Source organism: Egretta garzetta, unplaced genomic scaffold (assembly GCF_000687185.1).
Source record: "Egretta garzetta isolate BGI_Z169 unplaced genomic scaffold, ASM68718v1 scaffold417, whole genome shotgun sequence".
Taxonomy (NCBI): Eukaryota; Metazoa; Chordata; class Aves; order Pelecaniformes; family Ardeidae; genus Egretta; species Egretta garzetta.
The window spans coordinates 1,440,532-1,454,341 of NW_009260227.1; the positions used below are offsets into that span (position 1 = coordinate 1,440,532).

General features: G+C 56.7%; 3 protein-coding genes across 3 annotated transcripts in view; 1 reads left to right on the forward strand and 2 right to left on the reverse strand.

The window, feature by feature from the left end:
• Positions 1 to 972, reverse strand: part of DIPK1B (divergent protein kinase domain 1B) — a 23,492-nt gene extending 22,520 nt beyond the window's left edge. Inside the window, exon 1 of the mRNA XM_009642286.2 lies at positions 937 to 972. Coding sequence (XP_009640581.1) covers positions 937 to 972 — 36 coding nt within the window. The remainder of the gene's footprint in view (positions 1 to 936) is intronic.
• AGPAT2 (1-acylglycerol-3-phosphate O-acyltransferase 2) lies at positions 971 to 7,833 on the forward strand. The gene is made up of 6 exons (XM_009642287.2): positions 971 to 993; positions 2,009 to 2,142; positions 2,684 to 2,859; positions 3,063 to 3,158; positions 4,826 to 4,898; positions 5,814 to 7,833. Exons 1-6 carry the CDS (start codon positions 971 to 973, stop codon positions 5,963 to 5,965), a joined length of 654 nt encoding a protein of 217 aa, XP_009640582.1. The 3' UTR covers positions 5,966 to 7,833.
• A 1,556-nt stretch (positions 7,834 to 9,389) lies between these two features.
• The window catches only part of EGFL7 (EGF like domain multiple 7), a 10,813-nt gene continuing 6,392 nt past the window's right edge, over positions 9,390 to 13,810 (reverse strand). Inside the window, exons 5-8 of the mRNA XM_009642267.2 lie at positions 13,109 to 13,273; positions 11,939 to 12,003; positions 11,421 to 11,583; positions 9,390 to 9,412 (exon numbers count right to left, since the gene is read on the reverse strand). Coding sequence (XP_009640562.1) covers positions 9,390 to 9,412; positions 11,421 to 11,583; positions 11,939 to 12,003; positions 13,109 to 13,273 — 416 coding nt within the window. The remainder of the gene's footprint in view (positions 9,413 to 11,420; positions 11,584 to 11,938; positions 12,004 to 13,108; positions 13,274 to 13,810) is intronic.

Genomic DNA, 13,810 nt, shown 5'->3' on the forward strand with positions numbered 1-13,810 from the left:
TGAGTAATGTATAACCAGCCTCTCCCAGCAGCTACCGGGCGGTGTGACTTCCAGAACAGTGACCTCTTTTTTGGTTGGCGGTCGGAAGGGAGGAGAAGTGGGATTTAGGTCAGTCTGGTGGCATGACATCCACCGTGACCTCACAGATTGGTGTCACCCTGCCTCTCCTCACCTGTCCCCTTGTCTCTTCACCTGGGCTGTGCTCCCATTGCCTCGGGGCAGGCCTGTGGTGCTCGGGGCAGCCCGGTCACCTCCCCATGTCCTTTCCCTGGATGTGGCTCTAACCTTCACAGCAATTTTGAAATGCTGGGGGACTGATAACAGCGGTATGACTCAGCCATGTCACCTGTGGCCGTTGGCTTGGCCTGAACTCCAGTGTCCAAGTCATTGCCTCGGTAGTCTGTGTGCTGGGGCACACCATTGTGGGTAGGTACAAGCCAGGGAAAGTCACCTTGATGAAGGCGTGTGGTTGAAGGGCTGGTGGCAGGGGTGGGGATGCTTTTGGAGAGCAGATGCTGGCAGCTGCTGTCAAGCTGGGATGAGATGCCAGCTGGGTGCTTGCCTCCTGCCCTGGGTGACAGGGGTGCTTTCCAGGCTGATGGTGCTGTGCAGCCCTCCGGCTGGGTCCTGTGGTTGGGGAGAAGCTGACGCTGTCCCTTGGTCTCCTCCTGCAGGGAGGAAAGCTCTGTCCCCTGGCTGCCAGGGAGAAGGTGGGCCCTGAAGCAGGGCATCCAGGTGCTTGTGGAGGGCAGGCCAGAGCCTGAATCTGCTCTAGGGGGGAGCAGAGCAGAGCTGGTGGCTGCTCCTGGGGGCTTTGTTCAATGTGCAAGCTCCTCTGCCTCCTGACCAGGCAAATGGCTGCTACCCTGCCCAAAATAGCCCCTGTATGCTGCCAGCTGCGTCCTTTGGCCCAGTTGGAGGGTCCCCAGCACCCACCTGTCTGGGGGTGGTGTAGATGGGCCCTGCTCCCATGGGCTGGCAGGATCTCGGCCGGTGAGCCTGGGCTGGGTGTGCTTGGCAAGGGCACAGCAGCCTGCTCGATGCATTGGCAGGGCTGAGCGGAGCTGCTGGTGTCTCCTGCCAGCTGGGCCCCCAGCCCTCGGGCACAGGGGGAAGAAAGCCAGGAGCTTTGTGGACAAACCTGTAGATCCACTGGGGAAGTGAACTGACAGGCAGAAGATGTTTGCGTGAAGATGGGTTTGCCGGGGACACCCAGCCTCTGCCAGGCTGCGTGGGGAGCGTCCCATTTCCTGCTTGCATCTTTGCGTCGTACAGGGAAGTGTTTCTCACCTTCACTGTCCTTTCATTGGAGAATTCTCTTTCTTGGACTCCCCTGGGGTAATGACACCCCATGTTTGTTTGTGTCATTAAGCAGCATCTTCCAGCACTGCAAGGTGGAGAATTGGCAGAGCCTTCCTTGGGTGATGGGTGTGCAGGCTAACTTAACACCTGTGTGCTGGGGGGTGGTAGCTCCTAGGACAACTGTCTGAACAACTTGTGGGGCTCTGCTGATTGCAGAAGGAAAACACTGGTAGCATCAGAGCAGACTACAGCCATGGCACAGGGGGAAACAAACAGCACCGAATGAGCAGGACTGGCAGTGGGAGTGGTCCTTGATCCAGTGCTGTAACCAGCATCTCTTCCTCCTGCACTTTGAAGGGCTTCCAGTTTGCCCTCTGCAGCTCCACTAGGCTGGACTTGGGTCTTCCAAAGAGCCCATAGTGAGCCTGTTTGTGAGCTGATGCTGTCAGCTTGAAGGAAATGTGGACCATCGAGTCTAGCTGGCTTCCAGTTAAATTCCCACACTGGGAGCAGACAGTGCTTAGCATGCAACTGAAACACTTTGAGCATATGGGACCATGCAGGACAGATACCTGGGTGGACCACAGGGCAAATGAGAGTGGAGGCTCTCTGTCAGAGCTCACTTCTTGTCTCCTTCCACCCATCCTGGGTGTAGCAGACCCTGTCACCTCCCTGCCCTGCTGCTGACTGTTCTTCTCTTCTGCAGAATCATCAAAACTGTGGTCAAGACCTTCAAGTATTTCTTCGGCCTGAGATTTGAGGTGAAGGGACTGGAGCACTTCGAGGTGGAGGGCCCTGCAATCATTGTGTCCAACCACCAGAGCACGCTTGACATGATGGGTGAGGAGCTGGAAGGGGGGAGCAGTTCTTTTCTTGCCATCAGAGAAATTCTGCTTGCATCCCCTGCCCTGACTGGTCTGTGCTACCAAGCCAACTGATCCAGTTTTCTCTATTGGTGCTGGTTGCAGGAAGGGTTTCCCCTGATTCTGAGCAGTCACACCCCTGTGCACTACCCCAGGTACTGCACAGCTTTGGGTGCTTCTCAGCTCCCTCTTAACATCCCTGCCTCGCTGATAGCCTGGCTGGCCTAGCACTTGTGTCAGGGCACCAGGCGGCCAGGCATGAGGGGTGGCACTGTGGGGCTGAGGAGCAAGTTGCCTCCTGAGGGCTTTTGCTAGGACCTGCAGCCACCCTGCCCCTGTAGTTCTGCTGTGTGCTGAGTCTCTGTCTGCTCTGTTGATGGCAGCAGAAGCCAGCAGAGAAACAAGGCACTGGCCTGTCCCTCGTACTCCCTGCCCCACCTCAGATAGTGTCTTGTCCCATCCAAGAGCAGGATGGGGGAGTGGCAGCTTCTGGTTCTCACCCTCTGCTGTCCCATTAGGGCTGATGGAGGTCCTGCCTGATGACTGTGTCCAGGTGGGCAAGAAAGAGCTGATGTACGCCGGCACTGTGGGGCTCATCATCTACCTCGGTGGTGTCATCTTCATCAACAGGAAGAGCACCACCAGCGCCAAGATGGTGATGGCAGAGGTGGCCAAGACTATGGCAACGGACAATGTGAGTGTGACTGTGGCACTTGGCAGGGTGGCATGTGTCTGGGTGTCCTGGGGTGGCATGGGGGGATGTGGAACTTCTGGTGCTGGCTCACCTGGAGTCACAGCCACCTGCAGCTCTTGGCAAGGCTGGCTGGTGGCTCAGCCAGCAGGAAGGGAGCACTGCAAGTGGATTGCTGGAGCAGGGCCTTATCTCCCCATATGCAGGTGAAGGTGTGGGTGTACCCAGAGGGCACGAGGAACTGCACAGGGGATTTGCTGCCATTCAAGAAAGGAGCATTTCACCTTGCTGTCCAGGCACAGGTAACAACACTTTGCTCCTGCGTGGGGACCCTGAATGGTTTTGCAGTGGCACTGCAGTCTGGTCATGCGGTAGTATGGTTTATTTGCTCTCAAGTGAGCTGTGTCCCCAGGTCACAGCTGAGCCCCTCAGCTAAATCACAATCAGGTGTCCTAAGTGCTGTCCAGCAGGAGCTGAGAGCCTTGTCCATCCCCGGCAGGAGTGACTTGACCCCTGTGGACAGGGAGCTGCAGAGAGTGGAGAAGCTGCCTTGTCCTCTCTCCTGCCTCAGCATTGCAGTCCCAGTGTCCCGTCTGGTGGGCAGAGCGTGGGGGACAGGCACACTGAACCCCCTAGTTCAGTGGCAGCGTGGCGGTGCAGTGTGTGTGCCCTGCTCCTGGGAGCGTGGCTGTAGTACAGAGCTTGCCGCTGGCAGGGAGCCCAGCGGGTGCTACACTTTTTGTGAGCTTGTCTGGGGAATCCCAAAGCTGTTGGTGTATTTCTCAATCCCCAAGGTTGCAATAGTGGAGTGTTGATTCAGGGTTGTTAATGCTAGTGCTTTAGAGCAACATCTGGGCTTGCTCTCTGTGGAAATAGCCATTTCCTCCCAGACAGCCATATGGCATTTCTTGATGTGTCTTAAATGCCTTCTCTCTCCAAAACTACAAGGTCCATGAGCAGTTAGTGGGGGAGCAGACAAACAGCTCCTTGGCTTTGGACAGCTAGAGCTGTCAGTGCTCCTGAAGGAGCAGTGGTGCTTGCCTGGGCAGAGCTCTGGGGCGCTGTGCCAGGGACACTGAAGGCCTGGCTGGGCTGCCTGTGCCCAGGAGGTTGCTGGAAGCGGAGCCGCCCTGCTCTGCTCCCGGGTGCTGGGGACTAGGCGCTGGAGAGGCGGCTGGGAGGAGGTGGGTGCTCTGCTTCCCGTGCGTGCTCTGCCTTGTCTCTGGGATGGGATGACTCGAGGCCTGAGGGGAAACTGCTTTTCCTAAAAGAGGCGTTATACCAGGGATCCTGGAGAAGTGAGTAGGTGCCAGATCTCTTGCTGGGTTCTATTGGCCAAGCCCAGAGTGTAGCCTGCATTGTACCATCCCCGTCCCTGCTGGGGTGATGTAACCAAGGCAGGAGCTGGCAGCTGCTAGAGGGAAAGGATGGCAGTGGAAATGGTACCCACCTCTGCTAATGTGCCCCCTGAGTCACCAGCTGTAGACTGTGTTATCAGCATTGAAATAATGACGCTGTGCCTGCCCTCCTGGCTGTGTCTCTGCCTGTCTGAAGCTTCCCTGGGAGCAATTGATTGCAAGTGGTGACTCCTTAGAAGCTGAAGGCACACCAGCTGGCCTGCCCCAAAAGTGTGCTTGTACAGCATGGCAAGACCTGTCACAACAGCCATCCTCCAATGCTTGAGGGTCAGAAAATACCTGAGTATCGAAGCCTGACTTGGGACAAGGAGCCCCGAGAGCCAGCGCTGACCTGAGACTGAAGTGTAACTTGGCCCTAGTGCCTTGAAGGTCCTTGTGCCTTCAGTTGCTGGGGAGTGGTTTTTGATCCCATTTGACTCCCATCTGTCCCAGCCTTTGGAAGTGGGTCTTGCTTGTGGTTAGCCTTGCTGCTTAGCTCTGGCCTGCTCAGAGTTGCTGCTGTGCAAGTAATTTCTCTTTTTTTTTTTTTTTTTTTTCTCTTCTTCCCCAAGGTCCCAGTGATCCCCGTGGTGTATTCCTCCTTCACCACCTTCTATAACCCAAAGAAGAATCTGTTTACATCAGGTAGCAAAGACCTTGAGGGCCTTTACAGCCACTTGGTTGATGGGATGCCGTACCCCTGTGGAGATCTGGTTCACAAGGGTGTGGGGGGAGAAGTAGAGCTGGGTTGAACAGGAGTTGTCCCTCTGAGATACGTGTGGAGTCAGTTAAAGCACTTGGCGCTAGAGCCTGGGCTGGGTTAACTCAGGAAAGAATGTAATTAAATACAGTGAGGAAAGCTTTCATTAAAAATTGGATTCCACCTCTCCCTCTCATAACTGGCACTGCCCAAGTCATTTGGTGGGGGCGTGGGGAAAGAAGTAGGCGTGCTGACCTTCCAAAGCAGGGACCCCTCTGCAAGCAAAGAAAGAAAGATGGTCCTTTTGAAGCTCTGAAGTCTCGTCAGTACAAGTGCTGGGCAGAAAGTTGGCTTTCAGTCAATTTGGAGCAGTACCTCTCACTTTTTGGGAGGATGCCATACTTGCCATGTTCCCTGCATGGATGGCTGGAGCCAGCCAAAGGTAGGAGGGTTGGACAGAAGCAGATGGAGGGAGCACCTGGTGCAGGCTGTGCCCAGCATGGCGCTGGAGCTGCGTGGGTCCATGGCCCTGGGCTCCCCCTACCCTTTTGGCCAGCAGGTGGGGCAGAGCGGCCACACTGGAAAGGGGCAAGCTCTGGCTGGGGCGTCAGTTTGGGGCACAAGGGAAATGCTCTGCTTGGCGCAGCTCTTAGAGGGCAGGGTCTAATCCCCGGAGCGATTTCTTACCCCTGAGACCAGCGCAGCCTCTGCCTGTGCTCCAGGGATGGATGACTGAAGCCCTGTAGGGCCATGAGGGCTGTGCTGGGGCTGTCCAGGGTGGGGGGAGCAGGGGTGCTGGGAGGGCAGAGAACAGCGCTCCTGCAGTGTGGGTTTCTCATAGGCTCTTCTCTTGTTCCCAGGCACAATCAAGGTTGAAGTCCTGCCTCCAATAGAGACCAAAGGCCTGACATCAGATGATGTCTCTGACCTCACTGACAGATGCTTCCACATCATGAGGGAGACCCTGTTCAGGCTGTCAGGCCGTCCAAGTGAGGCGAAGGACTCGTCCTAGATGCTTCTCCAGTGGCGTCACCGTGTGGTGGTGGCTGAAGGAACCTGTCTGTTGCCAAATACCAAAGGAACTTTTCTTCCTCTGCAGTGACTTCTAACTCTGGGAACACCATGGACTGGCACACACAGGGTGTTGAGCCAGCACTGAGGTTCCTCATTGAGTGGATTTCTCTTATGGGTTCATTATCTTGCAATGAAACGTCTCCTTTTTCTGAATTTCTCAGGCATCAAACCTGTGCTACCAAAGGGCTCAGTGACTGGAGAGGTGAGTTCCCCCAGCTCAGGCAGCTGGCATGCTGCTCAGACAGGGCTGAGAATCAGGTGAAAATCCAGACTCTGTCTCTTCAGCAGCACTGGGAGCGCAGCGTCCTCCCTGGGCAGCCCGGAGCGCTGCCATCCGGCATGGTGGAGCTCACGGGCGGTCTCTGGGGCCAGGCCTGTCTCCTTGAGAGATGCCTTTGGGTCCCAGCAACATCTTGTGCTGGGGCTTTATGTTGCCCAGGCACTCCTAAGCCAGGTCTTTTACTTCCGAAGAAAGCACCTAGGGCCAATAACCCCAGCTGGGCTGCAAAGGGGGATGTGTGGGGCCAGTCAGCCTTAAAATGTCTCTTCAGGCTCAATTGCCTTGTCTGAACAAGTGCCCTTGCTCGCTGAGGGGTGCAGCAGTGGGGAGGAAGCTGTGGTCTGACCAGCTGGTGTATATGGTCTGGGCAGAGTTTAGCTGAATGCTGTCTGGCCTCGCTGGTTTGGTCCTCTTCTGAATGAAACCCCGTGCTTGTTTCTACCAGTCAGCGCCACCAGCTTGATTTTTAAAAGCTGCACAGATCTGTCAGTCCTGGGCCAACCTGTCCTCACATGTGACTCGTTCATGGCAGACCTCTGGACATGGGGTGTGTGTGACATGTGCCTGGGTTGGCTCGGAGCTTCCCTGGGGTTTGGAAACTGCTGCCAACTCCCTGCCGTGGTCTGACCTGCTCACAGGGGTGCCCGCAGTACCCCTTGCGGATGCAAAGAGCTCTGGCATGCTGGTTTTGTCACTTGTCATGGTCAGCAGTGGCCGAAAGATGGTGCCTGTCCCGCGTGTCTTTGTGCAGCTCTCAGTGGAGCTGCTGCTCTGCAGGGCTTGTGAAACTCCTGCAGAGCTGTGGGGCGGGTGAGCTGCAACTGCAATGGGGCGTGGAAGGCTTCAGTTCTCCCTTTGGGGGAAAGGGGCTCCTTCCCCTGTTCAGATAAAGGGGTTTCCCCTCTGCTTTGGGGTGACAGACCAGCAGGGCTCCTCAATTCCCTTGCTGGGAGCTGCAGAAATGTTGATGGCCTCTGCAAAGAGCAAGGCTGGGTCAGGTCTGTGGTTCCAGGGGGTAAACCTTCACCTCTGATTCGGGTTCAGGGAGGCTGTAGCCCTCCTGTTCGTGCTGCAGGGTGTATAACCATGATAAAAGCTGCCTGGGGCTGCTCGGGTAACCAACACAGCCAGCTTTGGCAGCCTGTCTGGGCCTGTGTTGGTGGAATTGAGGTCTTGGGGCATTTGGGGCTTAAAGCCTCAACGGGGAAGAACAGGGAGTTCCCGTAGAGCCAGTGGTCCCCAAGGGAGGGAGCCCTCGGGCTGAGCTGGTGCTGGCGGGGACCTTCTCGGAGGGGCCTTACAGTACAGACTCGGGGGTCAGAGCCTCCCTGGGACAGGTCGGGGTGGGAGGATGGGAACCGAACCAGCACTTTGTAAGAGCAGCAGATAAAGGGCTGTCATGGAGGTTAAACCCGGGCGGCTCCCGGTGGGGATAACCACAGCCATGGAGGGACTCCTGCAGCATCCTTCCCTGGGAGGAGGGAGCGGTGCCTCTGTGTGCAGTTATCTGCTGTTTGCTTTTAATTGGGTTGAGAATAATGTTATGTGCTTTAAAAAAAAAAAAAATACACCTTTGGTTATTTAAATAAAGGAGACTCCTGGTCTTGTGTGGGAGCTGAGGGAGGAGGGCTGCTGCGGGAGGAAGAAGGGTGCTGATGCTTCAGTGCTTGCTGGGGGTGGGTTTGGTGATTGTGGGGAAGGGCAGGTCCCTGTCCCCACCCTGTGTCCCACAGGCAGGAGGGCCATGCTTCTGCACCCCGGCCTCATGCTGAGCTACAGCCTGGCCTGAACTAAGAGGGCAAACGCCTGCAGGGACCTGTCACAGAGGAAGAGGAAGGTGGTGCCTGTGTGGCTGGGAGCCCACTTCAAAGCAGGGCCCTGGAGCAAGCACCTTCCCAGCCAGTGACGATCCCGCAGCCTCAGTGTGTGCAGCAGGAGGCTTTATTTTGGTGCAGCCTCCAGTGGCTCCTCCTGCAGCTCCACTCTAGGCAGGTAGGGAAGTGTTGTACCAGGTCTGTCCCCTCTGCTCTGCTGTACCGGTGTCCTCGGGCTTGAGCAGACAGTGCTGGGGGGGTAGGAGCGTGCGCGGCGACTGTTGGGTCGGGGAGAGACTGGTTACACCTACAGCGGGTGCTGGTGTAAACACGTGGGTGTGCTGGGCCTCCGTCCCCAGTCCAGGCGTGCAGAGGACTGTCCCTCCCTCCTTGGCCTCACCCTCTTGGCACTACCGAGCCGCACAGGTTTGTTCCTGTCTGCTCTGTGCTGTTGGTGGGAGCGTTGCAGGGAAAGGGTTTCTATTAACGCAGGTAAAACCAGACTCGCTCGACCTTCAGGCCCATGTAAAAGCTTCATCGCTGTTACTGCTCTGTCAGGCCCAGGGATGGTGCAGAGGATGCTGAGCAGGAGCAGGCCATTTCAGAGCAAGCTGCTGCAGCTGCTGTGCTAAGAAGCAGGGAGGCACCAGCCCAGCTCCAGCGCTCGTGGAGCGAGGCTGGGCCCAGAGAGCAGAACAGAAGCTGCAGGGATGGGTGCTCCCTGTACCCAGCCAGTGCCGTACCTTGGCAGGGAATAGCTGCACCCATCCATGGCTGTGGTGCCCGGCTTGGGGCTGCCCCCTTCCACATGGCATTTTTGGCCACAGTCCCCCAAATGCAGGACTTGTCCCCACCTTCTCTGGCTGGGAGGCGGGGAGTGGGGGGGGCAGCTGTCCTGCCAGGGCCAGGTCTGTGCCAGGAGCTGATGTCCCAGGGTAACACTAAGTAAAAGCCAGGCAAAGCTGAGCACCACATGGCTTCGTGTACAGCCAGGCACTAATGGCACGAGGTAAGGCATTTATTTTCTGCTGCTCCAGCAGGAAGGGGGTGAGATGCTGAGGGCTCGGAGTCCAGTTTGGAAGTAACCGCGTGACCTTCAATAAGGTGAGTTGGAAGAGAAAATGGTGGAGATGCTGATGGGAAACCAGCCTTCTCCTGCTACCCTGTGCCTTCCTATCGATGATGTGGCTTCGTCCCCACCCTGGGGCTGGAGATTGAGATAAGAGCTGCAGATGCACTCAGCTTGCTCCAATTCCTCAGGCACTCGGCTAGAGTTCGTTCTTGCAGGAACCTGGGAAGGTGGGAAAAAACAAACAAACCCAAAATGATCCAGCGATGTTGTTAGCCAGGGTTTGGTTTGTCTCTTTCCCCAGGAAGGATGAGGTTGACCTCAGCCTCTGTGAACACCACCCACACTTGCTGCTTTCCCTCTGCCAAACAACCCCAGGCTGGCTCTTGTCCCACCACGTTTGGGAGCGTTGTGCTCGCCTCCCTGGCATGCCGCACACCGTGCCAGCCTCACCTGGGCCTCGCAGTCCAGTGCAAAGCGTCCCAAGGTGTGGGGGGAAAGGCAGTGACAGTAATGCTACCCCAGGGTGGGAGGCTGGGACCAGCCTGTCCCCACTGCAGGCGCAGCCCGTGGCTCTGTGTGACTAAAGGGAAGCAGGCGCTGCTGGTCACCAGAGTCCTCAGCGCCCAGGGAGCTCCATGGGCCAGGGCAGGGACCGCAGGGGGTGGCTGCTGCCCGGTCACATGCAGTTGTGGGGCTGCTGTGCTGCTAACTGGCTGTGTCGCAGCTGCCGAGCTGGGGGTGATTCAGGCTTAGAGGGGCTAAAATGGTTATGGCTTAAAGACATCTGACCTCGTGCCTTCAGTGGTTTAAAGAAGAGAAAATGTTTTTTCCAGTCCTTACACACATCCCCACGGGGCAGATAACTGGAGAGTGCAGTTGTGTCTTAGCTTTCAGGTGTGAACTGCTTCGCAAGGCCCAGAAAAGGGCTGGCTACTTAACTCTCCATGAGGTGCCCTGCAAGCCCCAGTGCTTCCTGCAGTACCAAAGGACAGTCTTGTGTCCTCCAGGGACTTTCAAGACCATGAGAGGGACAAAAAGAAGTCTTGCTTGCTGGAACAGGCTTGGCAGAAGTTAGTATCAAGACTTTGGAGTCATTCCTTGGAATAAATCCACGTTACCTTGTGATACTGCTCACATTCCTCAGTCCTGTCACTAATAATATGTACAGGGCAATACTAGGAAACTCGGTCTGCTGGAACGCTGGGTGGTTCTGATGATTACCCCTTTCTGAGATGTTTTTTAAGTGTCTATTTGCAGCTACTTAGTCTTCAAACAAGTTCTTTGAAGTCTTTTATATCTAAGCCATTACTGCAAGCAATGAACTGGGACTGGATATGCCCTGAAACAGTTTCCCCTTAAGTCTTTCCAAGCACTCTCACCCCTCCACCATAAGCATCAGGCTACTGCTGTGCGCCAGCTCCTGGGCTGGCCCGGCCATGCCCGGTTACTGGACGTGTTTGACTGGACTTACTTGATGGGAAAAAGAGCTGCCTATCCAAATAGCATTCATATGGTTTATGCTCTGCTCCGAGTCAAGCTGCAGTGCTCCGGGGAGAGTATTGTGCACACCTCGGGGACCCCAGGGGATGCTGCCCTGCTCTGCAGTGCCGTGGGGGAGCACACCAGGCAGAACCCCCCCACACCTTCAGCCATTTCACAGCTCTCACCAGTGTCTCTTCTTCAGAGTTTGCTACTTAGGAGACCCGCTCTGGTCCACTGCTTGGCGAGGGCCTGGTCTGTAGACTTCAAAAAGAAACGCCTAAAATTTCCCAGGCTCATAAATCTGCCAGCTTCTGCATGCTCCCTAAACTCTCCTGATTGACTTCTTGGACTGTTAATTCCTAAGAGCTGAGGTTTCTTTTCTAAGGACTAAGTTATAACAGTCCAGGAAGGGAACACAGCCGGCTCGGGTGCTGATTGCGAGACATTACCCACTGCTCGTAGTGGGCTCCCTCTGCTTCTGCCCCAGAGCCACGTTCCCATGTGCTGATCTTATGATTTTTGGCTGCCACAAGGGCAGTCAGATGGTGCAGCCATAGAAACAGCTTTGAAATGAAGCTAATGGGCTCTTTGTGTTCATCTTTTATTAATTACAGGCTGCTGAGCTTAGGGGAGATATAGATTAATAGTGGCATATGTGTTACTGATCTCGCTGGCCTGCATCTGCTTGCTGTGGCCTGCATGGGTGGAGTGCAATACTTGAACCCCGCTTTTTCCGGGCACTTACATGTCTCCAGCCGCTCCTCAAGGAAGGAGATCTGCTCGCTCAGGGAGTCGATTCTGTCCAGTTGCTGGAGGGAGTGGGAGAGCCGGCTGATGGGGTCTGCGCCAGCGTCCTCCGGCGCATATGGCATGAGGTTGTGGAAGGGGGCTAGCACCAACTGGAGTTTCTGCAGGGACAAGGGGAGCCGTGAGCATGTTCTCCCCAGTCATGGGGACCACCCAGCAGGACGTAGGACGTCACCTGCTGGGGTGCACCCCACTGGGGCAGCACGCCGGCCAGCTCACAGGGCTTTGCTTGCATTCAAAGGGCCGCCAGGCTGGAAGAGCTGCTGCGTGGGCGCTGCCGGCAGCGTGGAGCACAGCTGGGATTGCTGCGGCGTCAGTGCAGCATGACATTAAAAATAGAGCCGGGGCGGAGGGAAACCCTGGCTGCAAACAGCCCGGGGTGGGAGCTGGCTGAGCGCAGCCTGGAGCTGCAACAGGGCAGTGAGGGCAGGGCAGAGGTGTGTGCTGCAAGCTCACCTGCTCCAGCGCTTCCACTCTGCTCTTCAGGTCTTTCATTTCTTCCTTCATTTCACTGGGGGCACCTGAAAAAGTGACCGAGAAAAGATCAGTGAGTAAAAGCCCAAGGTGAAGTGGAAGGTGCTGGGGGAGAGACATTGCTGCAGGGCCCAGGCCAAGCTCTGCTGCTTTCCACTCCCCCCACTAATGAGCCCCTGGGGTCTGCCCCACTGGGACCAGCTCCTGGAGCATCAATCAGATCCAACGCCTGCTGCAAGCACTGGCATCTAGTCCTGCTGCAAGAAAAGGTCAGTGAGTAAAAGCCCAAGGTGAAGTGGAAGGTGCTGGGGGAAAGACATTGCTGCAGGGCTCAGGCCAAGCTCTGCTGCTTTCCACTCCCCCCACTAATGAGCCCCTGGGGTCTGCCCCACTGGGACCAGCTCCTGGAGCATCAATCAGATCCAACGCCTGCTGCAAGCACTGGCATCTAGTCCTGCTGCTAATGCACACAAGCCTCTCCTTGCTGCTGGAGTACCTGCAACAAAGCGGGGAATTTTTCAGGCAGTGGGGTGATACTCAAAGGATGAGATGTCTGGCAAAGCCAGGCCTTCCGTGCCTGTGTTGTCAGATTAGTTAGCACCCGGGTCTGCCCTGTTCCATGGTGGGCACAAAGGATCATCCCTGCTGAGGGCCCTGGACACGGGATAAGGGCAGGTGGCTTGGGGGACACGCACAGACAGTGCCCTGCTCTCCCAGGTGTTTCCCACGTGATGCCCGTGCTGGCCACAGCGCATTATTACTCACGGTACGAGTTTGAAGTGTCACAGCGCGTACCAAAAGTAATAATGGGCCGTCACCAGCAGCGCCTGCTGCTCCTCGTGGCTCCGGACTTGCCTTGCGGGAAGGACGATGATGATGATGGAGAGAACACCTGCATCCCAGCCAGCGAACAGATGGGCTCTGTCACCCTTGCAGATGGAGCAGTGGCTGGATTTGTGCACAAGGGAGGTTGTCTGGGTGGTAGAGGGACTCCTGGGTGACTGGGAATAAAGCTGAGGGGTTCTGGCTGTCATCCTCTCCCCTGTCTTTTGCCAGTCCTGCTCCAGCCACCCTGCGATGCTGAGTGTTAATCCCAGCTTTCATCGAAGGCCGTGAGCAGCCGGGGCTGTCCTGCAACAGGGGACAGGTTACCTGCTTGGCTGAAGGATTCTGGCTCAGGGGCTGGCACCAGGGGCTGGCACGCCTTGTTGTCGGCGGCGAGGCTGAAGCCATCCCGGCAGGCGCAGTGGTAGCTCCCGGCTGTGTTGATGCAGCGCTGGCCGCACCCGTGGCTCTGGCCGGCACACTCATCCACGTCTGAAACCACAGGTACGGCTCGGTGAGGACAGGGGTGGTAAGGAGGGTGCTTACCGGGGGCGAGGGGTGCGGATGGCTCAGCCCCACTAGCAGGGGTCCTGCTCCCCTCGCTAGAGCCACCCGGGCTCACACAGGATGTGGATGCGATGGGACACCAGACCAAGCTGGTGTTTGTGCTGGGCACGGCTCTGGGTGCTCTCAGCACTGCAGAGTGCGAGCACAAGAACCCGCCAGTGCCTGGGACAGCCTTTCCTCTTGCACCTGGCTGGAGTAAACCTGGGCTAACCCTGAGGGGGATCTGGCCTCCTCCCCTCTGCCCGCCCCCGCCCCCCAAAAGAGCCAGAAACAAAAGCTGTGGTCAGAAATGTCCCAGCCCTGGCCAGAAACGTCCCAGCCCTGGCCAGGCGGGTGCAGGCAGCGCTCAGCTCTCATCCTGGATTTATGGCCAGGGTTTTGGTTCCAGCCAGCCGTGGCGAGGAGCTATCAGCCTTTCAAGTGTGTACAAAACCCAGTAACCTCTCCTCACACGGGGGAGTT

Bases quoted from the DNA above. Each gene is read 5' to 3' on its own strand.
- AGPAT2 (XM_009642287.2), top strand. From the start codon at position 971: ATGGGCTGGCAGGATCTCGGCCG. The intron at 994-2,008 runs GTGAGCCTGGGC...TCTCTTCTGCAG, and splicing joins GGCTGGCAGGATCTCGGCCG to AATCATCAAAACTGTGGTCA. The intron at 3,159-4,825 runs GTAACAACACTT...TTCTTCCCCAAG, and splicing joins ACCTTGCTGTCCAGGCACAG to GTCCCAGTGATCCCCGTGGT.